The sequence below is a fragment of the Rhinatrema bivittatum genome, chromosome 1 (genome assembly GCF_901001135.1).
Source record: "Rhinatrema bivittatum chromosome 1, aRhiBiv1.1, whole genome shotgun sequence".
NCBI lineage: Eukaryota > Metazoa > Chordata > Amphibia > Gymnophiona > Rhinatrematidae > Rhinatrema > Rhinatrema bivittatum.
The window spans coordinates 116,550,104-116,564,725 of record NC_042615.1 but is presented as its reverse complement, the minus strand read 5'-3'; the positions used below and the strand labels follow the sequence as shown (position 1 = coordinate 116,564,725).

Here is a 14,622-nt window from a genome sequence, read left to right as displayed (position 1 = left end):
GCGGCACGACCAGAGGTTAACATGGGTAGGACGGAGGCATACAGGTCTGAACCCTACTAATCTTATGGATAAGTAATGCCTAACATGCACCCTACAATGAATTTCTAAATAGTTTGCAACAGCCATTATGCATCATAAGTGAAACTTTAAATATTTTAATTCATTTCACGCACTTAACATTAAAAATTCCTTTTCAACCTATTTATTTTATCTTTATTCCTGTTTCTAAATACACAAGAAGCTCATGTAAAAAGCAAACAAAGACAAATACCAGATCCAATCAATCCTGTAATAAAACAAAATATTCATGTTTTCTTTCATGAATCCTCTCTCCAGAAAGGTAGATATCAAAACTACAATAAAATAGCAATAATCATAAGAATGTGTGCAGAGCAGAACTAGGATAGTTCACATTATAACCCAACAAGCAAAAAAATATATATTCAAATTCTGGTGTCACCTCAGCAAAACAAAATCCCTCCATTGCTAAACAATTTGTGAAGTAAAAGACATTCCTTTAAAAAAAAAATAAATAAACGACACCTAAAACCTTGCCATACCATACAATCACAGCTGTAACTCTCAGGACTCAAACCTTATTTATGAAAAGGCAGCAATGCAAATGTTACACCAGCCCTTTGAACAATAATACACCACCTACTGAGATAACAAAATAAGCAGGACTGCTACAAATCCCAACAGAGAAACTACATACTAGGAGAAATACTGCACCTCGGGCACACACAGGCAGAAGAACGTAGACCTACCCTTACCTAATATAGAAATAAGAGTCAGAAACAAACATGCAGACAAAACAAACAGAAAGCCTGAAAAACCAGACTCTGAACAGTGCAACTAAAGAAAGAGCAAAATAGAAAAATATAAGAAATGCACATCCCTAAAGATGGCATATTCCATTTGCTAAAATCTCAATTTATTTATTTATTTTAACACCATGGTCGTATGATCTTTTTATTTTTCTAATCAGTTGGTCTCTTTTTTCCACTTTCCTCTTGTCTATCTTTTCCTAATTCCTTCATGGTCTCTTCTCATTCTGTTTCTTCTTCCCTTTCTTGCTGACACACAAACAAGTTCTTATTCTCACATGTTCAACTCACAAACTCACATGTTCTCACACATACGAAGCTCTCTCAATCATATGGTCTCACTCTCTACATACTTTCCCATACATATAAATTCTTAATCTCTCAGGCTCATACACAAGCTCTCACTTTCACATGTTCTCACACACACAAACTTTCACATACTCTCCCAAACACAGAAGCTCTCAATCTCTCAGGCTCACAGAAGCTCTCACTCATGTTCTCCCACACAGGCGCACAAGCTCATTTTCACATGGTTCTCACAGGTTCTCACACACACACAAGTTCTCGCCAGCTCACGTGCACATAGGATTTCAGTCACACACACAGGCTCTCGCTAGTCTCCCCCCCTCCACACACACAGGTTCTCAGTCTCTCAGATTCCCACTCATACACACATAGGGCCTCCTTTTCAGCTACCAGACCTTTGGCTGCTGGGGGATGGGATCCATGGTGGGCATTCTTCAGGCCTCTTCCTCTGTTGGGCAGCCCTAAATGGGTGAGCCTGAGCTCAAAATGGGTGGGGGGTTTTGCATAACAGCAGCCTATACAACATCCATCAATGAAGGCATCAGCAGATTAGCTGTGACTCACCAGGTCATCCTTGTCATAAGAGCTGGATTGAGCGAAGTCTTTGTCTGCCTCCCTCTTGATCAGTCTCTCATACAAATCACTGACAATGAAGGATGGGTAATACCTATCTTTCAGTGTTTCATACACATCACTTTGAATTTTGTTGAAGACTTCAGTGCCTTTATTGCCCACAAGGCTCTGCTGAATTTCTTTGTAAAGTGACTTCTCTATAGGGATTTCTCTGCTTTCCACAAAGAAATTCTGATAAATTTCACCAACCTGTTGAGGTATTTCATTCTGTGAAATCAGAACAAACAAATAATCACACAGAAGTACAGTATATAAGCTAACAATCAAGACAAAACATCTATAAAGAGCATGAACAGAATGAACAAAAACCTGAACATTCTTTCATATGGCTATTCATGGAGAACAAATGAAGAGTCTAAATAAATGAAAACATTTAATGATTTTTCTGATATCATATGAAAAAATAAAAAGGCAAATGGCTCTAGCAAGACAACTGTGCAGTGCTGGTTTTACCAAGAAATTGATTTTGTGACTGGCAGCTACAACTCACAGTGAAATCAGGAGCCCAAATTTCTCTACTTTAGCCATTAGCCCTGTGCTAATCACTTCCTGGAATACTAACTTACAGAATACTTGGCTCCCCTACAATGCACCATTCACAAACAAATCTGTTGAAACCATTTGTTCTGCAGATGTATTGTGGTAAAACTTTATCATTAAATACTTTAGGAACTGGTTCCTGAACTGTGCCCACAAATTCTCAGGATCATGAGGGGGGCCATGGATGTGACTCCACCTCATGTTCCAAGGATATTACGGAAAATAGAGAAATAAATGGCACCGTCCATTCTCAGATCCAAGAGCTCCCTCAGTATCATGGAGATGGAAAGGGGGGGGGGGGGGGGGAAGACAGGGACAGGACAGTGCTGTAAGCCCTCAAACTGAAGATTGGCAGCAGAATGGGGATAGAAAAAGTTGTGCTGTCTTTCTAAGCCCATTTTGGTTGCAGAGCGTGTGCTCTGTGGGACCAGGAGGAGAAGAGGCAGCTGTAGGGACAGAAAGATATGGCTCTTTCACTGTCTCTGACCTTCTGCACTGCCATCATTACCACAGGAGGAGGAGATGTGAGAGATGAAGATAGCGAGAACCAGAAGATAAGAGGGAGGAGACAGGGATGTCAAGAGAACATTGAAGCCTAATGAAAGTTGGGAAGGAGGAGATTAGGGGTAGGAAAGGAGCAGGGTGGGGGTAGAGAAGTAAGAAGGAAATGGGGACTGGAAAGGGAGTGAGGAAAGGATGGAGTTTGGGAACATAAATGAAAAGGAAAGAAGTAAGGTAAGAGATTACAGGATAGGCAGGGGAAAGAAATTAGAGAAGGGCTGAGAAGGAAACAACTTCTCTAGCACGTCCTGGGGTAATTGAAATGTCCACTATTGTGTTAACACATTTATTTGCCCAATTTCTACTACTATTTCACAGTGAGTTTCTTCATCTTGGCCAGACAGATGGATTATATACCTACTGCTATATCCTTTCCCATCACACACAGAATTTCAATGCCTAAGGATCCCCTTGGTGCATTTTGTTTCTTTCAGGATTTTTACCCTGCTCGACTTATGTCATCCTTTACATGTAGTGCCACCACTCCGATCTGCTCTGTCATGTCAAAATAATTCATACCTTGGTTTCACAGTGTCCCATTGGTTATCCTCCTTTCACAATGTCTATTTAATCTAGCTAGTGTTTTTAGACTCCTGGTTAATGTATTGAAATAACTGTTTCAAGTTTACAAAAAAAATATTAGCTTGTGGGATTGGTGACTCACAAGGATCTGCAGGGGTTGATTAAGAATGCAATTTAAATGGGAGAGAATTGTTCAGGTGCCTCTCCAGAGAGACACGTGCTTGGGACCAGAGAAGTTTCATTTTTAACTTGCTGGCCATAATATACACTGATTTCTTGCTGACACTGTTCTCTTTTCTTCTATATTTTCTGTTGCATGTTTTGATATCTCTATTTAATCTAGCTATTGTTTTTAGACTCCTGGCTAGTGTATTGAAATAAGTGTTTGTAATTTATAGAACAAAGGGCTGCTATCTACAGGAGCTGTTAGGTCCCCTCCCACTCTGCCCCTCTCCCACCCACCCTTAGGTTTTTTTCTTCCTACATAGTTCCTGTAAGGACTTGGTAAAGTGAATAATAAGACTGAAGTACCAATCTAACAACTTGTATAATAGTCACTATTACACTGAATAAAAGCCATTCTGGCAACATTTGTGGTGCTTATGTCCCAAGGCCTACCATTTGGACACTTAAGGGTTGCCAATTTGTTTTTAGTTGTCTGCAATGAGAAAGCAGGTGATACATTTGAAAAAGGAATTGTTCAGACTTCAAAAAACCTGCCCTATATCTTGATGCCATCAGAATATCTTCCTCAGCTTCCACAGAAGATTCAGAATCCCAAGAACACATGATTTAGTGTGGGATCTGGTACAACAAGACATGTGACTACAATCTCCTAAATTGGACAGCATCTTAAATACCCACACTCACTCCCACAGAGAAGTCAGACATCCAAGATTCCGAATCCCAGGACTAACTGGATTATAGTTGGCGCTGGCAGAACAAGGCCTGTGATGAAGAGACATCTACTCTCTTAACTGTTACCCTTATATGCTGCTTTTTCTGCTTTGGAAAATGAAGAAGCCCCAACAGAACCTGAAGTTCTATCTGAAAGGGAAGTAGTCACACAATGCACCCAGAAACCCTCCAACATAGTCAAATGTGAAAAGAAATATGCTTCTTTTGGGAGACTGTCATCAGATGAACCAATTTGGAAACTCAATTTGATGGGGACACAATGGTTAAATGCATTCCAAGATGCTCAACTAATAGAAATACAAACCAGGTAAGTCAGTGCAAATATAGAAGAAAGTAAGAAAGCTGATATCAATGTTATCATCCATCTGAGAACCAATGACTTCACTATAAACGGTGTCCACAAGGTACAGGAAGATTTCCAAATTCTAGGGGAGAAGATTAGATACATGCCAAAGACTATTGCCTTTTCAGAAGTTCTACCAGTGCATGGAAAGGGAAAGGAAAGGTTATGCATATAGATTTCAATGTCTGGCTCAAAATCTGGTGTATGGAAAATGATTTTGGATACATTGGAGGCAAGGAGCAAAAAAAGATTAAATGGAGCAATAAAAGATGATATGGTAAGGATGGCCTATTCTTGTCTGTAACCATACACTCAGAGAATTCTCTTGAATTTCAATACATTATTGTGCAATAATTTTTATTAACATACCAAACATGTAAACATATACATAATTAAAATGTACAGATACCAGTCATACCAAACATTCACACATTAAAATCTAAAACCTAATGACAATGTAATACTTCTTACAGTACATCAGATTAAAGTGCAAAAATAGTACATCTCAAATATTTATAATACAGAAATACTTTTCTTCATAAAGTTTCCAATAATCTCCAACTTCACTGCTTATTTTCCTTTTTGAGAAATCCAAATTTTTGTAATGTATGTGCGTGCTAATTCTCTGCACCCACAAAAATGCTGTTTGCATTAGTCCACAGCTTCTCTAAATTTTACTTGTGTCGAGGGGACTTGCCCTCCAACACTCCATCCACATATACACAGTCCAACAACGGATCCTTGTTTCACCCACACCTGGGCTTCATCAGGGACTCATTCATAATAGCTACGGTGTATCACCTGTTTTGTTTCTCTCAATCAGATACCAAACATCGCTCAAAATTCAATATCTTTCTATCAGCTTTTAAAATACAGCCTCTTCCACAGACTTCAACGTTTACCAGGGAACAACGGATATCACATGTCAAAAAAACAGTCAGGTGATACACCGTAGCTATTATGAATGAGTCCCTGATGAAGCCCAGCTATGGGTGAAACAAGGATCCATTGTTGGACTGTGTGTATGTGGATGGAGTGTTGGAAGGCAAGTCCCCTCGAGAGAATAAAGTATGAAATCCAGTAGATTCTGTAATATTATATCAATAATGGGCAACTAGATGGACCTTGCATTTGCTACTTGTTATTTCTGTAACATCTTTTTTTTTAGTCCATATTTCAATTTGTGTGTATTTGCAATTTCCTGGAATGAAAGTTAGAGTGCTTTATCATGGATACATGATTTGCTGCTTTTTGAAAACCTTTTTCCCATTGGTCAATTTTGAAGAAATGTCTCACTGAGTTCAAGGTCAGGCTCATTACTCAAGGAGTTGAGGCAGTAAGAATTACCAAGTAAGGTGGGGACTGTGATAAGTCAGGCTGTTTGATTTTGGACCTTTCACATAGTCCCCATCTTATTTGGTAGTTACTGCTGCCTCCAAGTCTTGCTGGATAAGCAGATCTGGAGAATGAGTACTCACATGAGATGAGTGGACAGAACCAAAGGTTGAAAAGCTTGATGGTATTACTGTTTGCAAGATTCAAACTTTAATTAATTTCAACTACCTTACAGGGTCATTTTTCAAATTGCGTTAGGGCGTTATCACGGGCATTAGGGCCTAGGTAGAGTGTGCATCAAGCTAGGGCGAAAATACATTGTAGAAATGTCATCTTTGTGTTCCTTTCCTCATTCCAAATCACATCAAATGTTCACTGATGTGTTCTGTGCTGATTGTGCCTCTGACTGTGCATGTAAAACTGGTCCCCAAACCACCACTAAAACCTCACTTCGAGTTATTAGTTGACCCTCCTACAGTGGTATAAATAGATGAGTAATATGAGAGCCTTACAAAGAGTCTCTCTAGCCAGAAGAAGCCTAAAACAGGGAAATGCATGTCTGGGCACTTTGCAAGCTGCAAAGTAAAAATATCGTGGGTGTGATAAATTTAATGTACATTACTTTTTTTTTTTTTTTTTTTAAATTGCGGGTGCTCTTCATGTGAAATTTATAGCAAAATGATAAATCTAGGCCTTAGTGTACTACCATGTGCCCTAGGTAAGTAATGCACTTTTCTTCTAAATACAAATCAATTATTTCTTATTTTTTGTAGAATATTGGAACTGCGATTACTGTGATTTCGCTAAATCACATTCAGATGTTAAACAACTAATTGCCCATCTCTAGCCTTCCCTTCCTCTAAGCTAATAGAAAAAGTAGTTTTATCTCCAACGTCTCAACCACCTTGAGGAAAGCAACATTTTATACAGTCAATCTGGTTTTAGGAAAGGCCATGGAAATAAATCTGCTGTATTAGCCATCACTAATAGCATTCATTTGCACGCTGATCAATATGGTGATTCCCTCCTCGAATTACTAGATCTCTTTGCCGCCTTCAACACAGTTGACCAACGTCGGTTATAGAAAGGCCAGTTTTAAAGAGGAATCTCATACACTACACTTCTCACCACCAATACCTTATTAGCATTCTTCAGATGTTCCACAGATTCCCAGAAGCTAATCAAAGCTCTTTTGTCCATCCGCTCCAAGTATAGCTGAAATTGTTCTCTGAAGGATGGGTTAGCCATGATATCCTCAAACTGAAGAATCTACAAAAAGGAAACATGAAGTGCAAAAACTTGTAACTTCCTATTTTCTCTTGCCGTTATTGCGAATGCACAGTATCTCACTTTGAGTCAGTATGCTCATTTCTTTTTCACCAGGAAATAATGCACTCAAGGACAAAGTGAAAAGGAATACCAGGAGTTCAATTTTATAAATTCTGAAAAGTCAATCATTTGCAATACCATTCCATGCCAAAGAATATTTTGGTATCTAAAATCAATTATGTATAAACCAGGCAACAATGGAATAATCTCACATTTTTCTTTTGCCAATTTTATTTCAGTGTTCTCTAAACCCATGTAAAGTTATTCTTCAAGTCTCAAAATACCATTTTGAGAGGGGGGGGAGTGGAGGAAGGGAGGAAAAGGTTGAATACTTGCATCTGCTCTGTGTCTACAAGGTCAAAATTGCTTAAAGAATATTGAAACATTTAAAATCTAGTTTAATATATTTTAAACTGAAAAATAGTTTAGGCTGATTTTGTTTGACACATAAGAGACTTACAAATACATGAAGGGGACAATATCACAGTGGAAGACAAGGATGTGGACATCCCCCATACCGCACGTTCAAAATCAAAACAGTAGGAGGGAGCAGATGAAGCAGAATTGTAACTATTCAGGACTGATAGCACTACAATACTTTCAGGATTCTTAAGGAAAAATTAAGAGTGATTGGAAATTTGTATCATCTATTTGGTAATTTATATTCTGCTTAAGTGCCAAACTTCTGTTCTAAGTGGAGTACAAAGGAACAGAAGTATTAAAAACAATCAAAAAACAATGAATAAACAAACAGTTCATAAATTATAACTATACAGTAAAACTTTTTTGAAAACTCCTATGCAAAAGCATATTACCAGTTTTGCTCTTTGTCTCCATTAATGAGCCATATTTTGGGTGAATTCCATATGCAAGTCAGACTACCTCCCTGTAATAAAAGTCAGAGGCAACGGAGGACAAATGAACCTCTCAGCCTTTTCTCTTCGGTTATCCTTTGTTACTATCATTTGAATTAAATTAGTTTCTACTCCCATTTCACTATTGGTTAGTTGTTTTCTTTGATTACTAAACCTGTGCAAAAACCAGAGTAAAATTTTAGTACTGATTTTACTTACCATGTGCTGGAAAAACATGTGGCTCAATGCAATGCAGTAAATAGTATGCAAATAGAATAAAAAATGCATGAAAAATGCACAGCAAGTCCAAAAAAGACACTAAAACTGGAGTTAAAACTGAAATGCAGAAAACCGTATTAAAAAATGGTGCTAAGTTTGAAAATGCTACAATGTTCCCTATTGGTTGATAAGTGACCTAAGCTAACTTGTGGTGTGATTGTTGGTATATAGATGTCCATCAGGTTTCTTGAAGATTCTTCCTCTTGGTGAAAATATAAGGCAGCTTTTTCCAGGGCCATTTTGTCAGTGCTGGGAAGTGTTAGGTGAGTAAGGAGTGACAGAGAACAGGAAATTGGTGCGTGGGTTGGTGGAGTGTAGCCAAGGAGGGGAGAAAGGGCAGGAGGAGAAGGGGATGCAGACTGGGAGAAAGAGTTGGTCAGGGACAGCAGGTACTGGCAGGTGGACATAGAGAGGAGCAGGTAGTTGGGGAGGGGTCAGAAAAGAAAGCAGATGGAAGTATCAGAGCAGGGGGAGAGGGAGGGGGAACAGGAAGTGGAAGTGGAAGTAGTGCATAGAAAGAGACCTACACCAGTCATCTGGGAGCGATAAACAGGCAGGAACAAGCAAGCCAACAGCTGGAGGAGAAGCAATGTCAATATGATGTGAACTTCACCAAGGAAGAGAAGAACCTTCTCATGTGGCAGGTCTGGGAGCAGCACAGTGCACTGTTTGGTCCAAAGACATCCTTACTGATCAAGAGGAAGATCTGTGAGAGCATTGCCAAGGAAGTCAGAAACCATGAATCAGATGAAGCATCACTGGCAAGACACCAAGATGACAGTCAAGACAAAGCTGGCACAGACAGAGAGGTTCAAGCACCAGATGGAAGGAGGGCCACCATGCGATGTACAGCTAACACTGGGGGAAGAGCTGGTTTGGGGGACTCTTCAGCTGGATTCTGTTGTTGCTGTCTTTATTGGCATGATACAGATGATGCACCTGGTGCAACAGAAGCAGATGAGTGTGACATGGAAAGCATCTCCAGTGGAAAGGAATTGGAGGGGGGGGGGGGGCCAGTAGGGTTTTAGTTTATCAATATTTAGCAGTGATATACATTTTTTTCCAGGAGCTCTTCAGCCAATGTCACTCTCTTTCCATGTCCAAACACATCTATAACAGACAGACATCCAAGATGTACAAGCTACACCAGGTACTAGCGTGGGTGGAAGGTCTCCAGGTGCCAGTGTGGGAGGTGGAACTCCAGAACTCAGCACTATTCAACCAAAGCAAAACTCACTATAAACATGACGACATACCAGCTTACAGAAGAACTGATTGCAAGGCAGAAACTCAAAGCCAGTATAACAGCGGTATGTACAGCTAATCACACAGAGACAGAACACGAGAAAAGAAATGCACAGAATTCATAGAGAATCCTGACAATCAAAGAGGTAGTGCACAGCTGCAGTCAATTTGTTGTCAGATTTGGTTAGAGCTTCATCTGTTGATACTGTCTGTGTCAGAGTCTTGATTCATCTGTAGGGGTTCTGACCAGAGTTGTTAACCGTGAGATTGGGCTCAGGTGGCCCCAGAGGCAAGCTCATCTTCAAATAAACTACAGAACTCAGTAGCCTCTCCATGCCCTACACAGAGGGATACAGGCCATACACACCAGAAAACACCCACCACACCGGACCATCAATGACTCAATCTCAGTTGCCAACTGGTAGAGAAATGTGACCTCTTCTGTGATTGGTCACTGGCACATTGCTCTCCGTCAGGTTTCCTGGACACTCACCCCCTGCAAAGTACAGCCGACGTCAGTGTTTTATTTATTTTATTTACAAAAATGTATGTCACCTATACACAGTTCTAGGTGGCTTACTATATATACATGTATAAAATATACAACAAAAGGCATAAAAGACCAACACAAGACAGCACACAAAGCAAAATTAACATATAATCCTGCACTCAACAATGGCAGAAAAGATGAGTCTTTAATAACTTTTAAAAAATTCTTGTGCACCAAGTAGTCCTCAGTGCCAGTGGCTAAAAGTTACAGAGCATGGGTCTGGTGACAAAGAAGCGCCTCTCCCAAGCGTACTGATGGCACTTCCAGTGCATCGCAGTACATGTCCGGGGTAATAGATAAGCAGTAGCCGATTGATCTAAGTGAGAGAATCCATTGTAAGCAAGAAGAAATTAGTACTTACCTGATAATTTTCCTTTCCTCTAAGAAAGGCAGGATAATCCCCACAACTGGGTTATACAGAGACCTTACTTTGAAGGGGAATAAGTTAACAACTTTTTGTTCTTTTAATTTTTGAAAAAGGGATTTTTTTGCACTGCCTTTTTTGTTTTTGTTTCTTAGGTATTTTTTCTACTTAGTTTTAGAAAGCAAGAGTAGAAGGAAGGAGCACCCTCTCCCCCACCCCAGCTCTCACCTACCCCTACTTCACTTCTAACATTAGGTTCACTTCTAACATTAGGTTCTCAACCTTTTATCTGTCGGGACACACCTAATTGATAGTTCCCACAGGACAGACACACTGAACATATGACAGTCACAAACTTAACCCCAACCCCTCAAAAATGGGTATAAAGTAGATCTAGAACATTCCCCATACAGCTCACCATACAAAAAAGATTGAGATAGCAGCAGAATAAACAGCAACACAAATTCCCTCCACTACCACGCACAATAGCCCTACTTACAAAAAGACAGCAGTTCACCACCAATGCATGTCCTATTGAGAAAACACAACAAATAAGATGAGGTATTTTACCAGCCCACATGCTAGTTAAATACCTCACCTGGGAAATACACACAAGGTAGACTGACTTTCACTTAGAGAAGATAAGGCCATCGCGGAAAGATTAAATGATTTCTTTGCTTTGGTGCTTACTGAAAAGGATGTTGGGGAGATACCCGTACTGGAGAAGGTTTTCATGGGTAATGATTCAGATGCACTGAACCAAATCATAGTGAACCTAGAAGATGTGGTAGGCCTGATTGATCCCCGCGACGTGATAAGCTCCCTGCTCACTTGGCTGGAACAGCCTAGGTAGCTACCGCAGCAGCAGACTTTTGCTCCCGTAAATCGTAAGTAATTTTTCAGCAAGTCTGCTCCCAACAATCGTGAGTATGGGGGGGAAACTGTCAGCTAAGCAGACGTGTCATGCTAGAAAGCTGTAGAAAATAATTAAGAATCATTATTTCATCACCAGGGGAAAAATAGCACAAGTCAGGCTAGGGGATTTAGAAGAATTGATAGGTGAAATAGCTTGCCGTTGCCCATTTTATCCAGAGGCGGGAACTCTGGACATCCAAGATTGGATCAAGATAGGCAACAGTCTTCATACGCTCCCAAGAGCCCCCATAAAGCAATTATTACTCTGGCAAAAATGCACAGAGGCCCTAGAACACATAGGGACAAAAAGTCTAAAAGCACTATCTCCAGTTCATGTGCCCTTAGAAGCAGACAGTAAAGCAGCAGGCAGACCGCCCATCAGTACACTCAATCCACATACCCTTCCCCCACCTTATCCACAAACTCCTTCAGAGACAGCAAATTCTCTGTATCCGCAGCTCCCCATACCCACACCCATGATACAGCCCATTCACACCTCCCCGCCTTCTTTAGAAAAACAGCCCTTAAGCACAATTAAGCCACAACCTGGCCTGTGCATAGGGTTTCACCAGGAACAGCAAAAAGGAAACCTTACAGGAAAAGAACTATTAGAAGGACTTCAAGCCTTTCCCATCACAGAAAGGACCCATGAACTAGGGGGGACAGAATATGAAATAGAACATCTGGGGACACACACTCACAAGGCCCGTCCCCTACCATGGCTCCTGTGGCTTCCTCTGCATCCACCTCAGAGAAAAAACCCCAGGAAACTAAAGACACTGAAATCAGAGAAGCTAGCCTCCCTCCACCTTACCCGCAAGCCCTTCCCCCACCAACCACCAACTCCCTGTACCCCCAGTTGCCATTGCCTGAGACAGTCATTGATTCTGCATCACCGATTTGTCTAGGTAAATTACCATCTCAAACTGCCGCTCCCTGTAAACAAGTGAATGGAAATCTCACAAGGGAGGAATTATTGGAAGGGATTCAAGCCTTTCCCATTACAGACAGGACCAAAGAACTAGGTGGGACAGAATATAGTTGGTCCGCCCTTCCCTACAGTGTTCTTAGAGAACTCTGCACAAGTATCAAGGAGACAGAATTCCACTCCTCTTACACCCGAGGGTTGATAGAGATCCCTGACAGCAATAGAATTGAATACCGCCCGGAGTGCCATAAGCAATAATTATGCCTCCAGGTCTTCAAAGAAATCAGCATATAAGACCTTGGGCCAGGCAGCAACATTCCTGATATCACAGTGGCGTTACAAACAAAGACAGTATCGATATGAAAGAAATGATTTAATAAGACATTACAATGACCTATTGCAGACCAGATTAAACCGAGTAATTGAGCAGACACAGCAGACCTGGAAGGAGTGTTTATCTTGGTCTTTGATATTCAGTCACAGAAAGTCTGCATACTTTGAGAGCATTTCCCCACAGAAAGTGCATGCAAAGCCTTATGTTATAACTGTACTGAAACTTGAGCAGTATACTGTGTAAATTTCATGTGAAATGTTCCACTTTTGCAAAGTTAAATTGGCTCACATTTAAAATGACTCCATTTCTCTGAGATTTAAGTTTATAGCAATTGCTTGAATTGCCAGTGCACAGAACTTGTATTTTTACTGTGATTTTCCCTTTAGGACAAAGTAAGTTAAGATAGAATCTGTCTACAAGAGATCAGCAAATCCTTGCCAGTCATTGTCTCTGGTTGATGTTATCTAGATTGTTATCACCTTCTGGTACACTTCTTGCATACTTAACTAAGTTAATGATATACAGCGCTGCTTTTCAGTTCCTATAGACTGAAGGATTAATTCATTGAATGAAGTTCTCTCCTCTGTTTATTTTCTTTTGAGAAACACTGTTCCTCCCCCTCTTACTCTGTCTTTCTGTTATTAACTCTTGGTTGCCACTCATGGGGGGGAGGGAGAACTTTTGAAAAGAAAAAACTGGACTTAGTACTACAGTTTCTCTATCACAACACTTACTTTATACCTCTCAATTCCTGAATTATCTGCTGCAACTGTGCGTTGCAGCTTTCAAAGGGGGGCACAGATCAGATCTCCTGCTGATCCAAATCTTTTCCCTCAACCTTCAATGCATTCCTACACTAGCCCTTCCTCTCACTCTGTCTTTCTGTTAATCTTTTTAATACTTTCAAACTTCTTTAATACTGAACTGAGGTTACGACAAGGACATTTAATAGTAACAGTCACTTTAGCATGCAGCAGACAGAGCTGAGCGAACAGCGTGTTTAATTTCCTATTCTAATAATTATATGAAGAAATTGTATTCTGATATTCCACATTGAAAGTAAGCTCAGAGTACTATTGATTGAATTTATTGCTCCAGGTTGCAATCTATAAAGTAATGATGGTGCCTCCACTAGGAGGCGCTATGCTATTCTACCAGTTATATTATTATTTTAATAATTCTGTTGTATACTAGTTTTTATTTTTCAGGTCTATGGTCCTCCTGTCTTAAGGAAACTTCAGTTTTATTTTCTTTCACAAATTTTTACAGAATTCTGAACCTTAAAATTTTTACTGATAGTAGTTGCTACATCTAAAGCAATCCCTCCCAAGCCTTTTCTTGCAAATCCAAATTGATTTTATTAAATTGAATAATAGAATTGATTTCTCCAAGGTTAAAAAAGTAAGAATTTCACTTTAATCCTTACCTTAGTAAATTTTTTGCTGTATGCCAGTTTTTAATATTTTCCAGATTGACAGCCTTCCCGCCATGAGAGATGTGAAGATGAACACTTTGCAGCTTATTTTAACATTTTTCAAACATTTTTCTGACACCTTTTGATTTTTGATCCTTGATCTAATTTTGTTTTTGATACCTTTTGAGATGAAATTTTTAGCTCAAATTATGTGTTATCTGTTGTCTGTCTTGATGTCAAGAAGACTATGAATGAATATTTGCAGGATGGATGAATATGTGTCAGTCTTGTGTAACATATGTTTAATGTAATGTCTAAAATACTTGTCGTTTGTGGTCCAGCCTACTGCAAATGACTTTTCCTTTAAATGATTAATTTACATGTATGCTATTTTACTGAATGAAAATTGATCACTGCATAAAAAC

General features: G+C 39.8%; 1 protein-coding gene across 2 annotated transcripts in view; it reads right to left on the bottom strand.

Annotated features, from left to right (window-relative positions):
- Positions 1–14,622, bottom strand: part of SNX25 (sorting nexin 25) — a 421,458-nt gene that overhangs the window by 123,194 nt on the left and 283,642 nt on the right. For both annotated transcript variants that reach the window (XM_029586797.1, XM_029586849.1), the window contains exons 8-9: positions 7,123–7,254; positions 1,698–1,973 (exon numbers count right to left, since the gene is read on the bottom strand). In XM_029586797.1, coding sequence (XP_029442657.1) covers positions 1,698–1,973; positions 7,123–7,254 — 408 coding nt within the window. The remainder of the gene's footprint in view (positions 1–1,697; positions 1,974–7,122; positions 7,255–14,622) is intronic.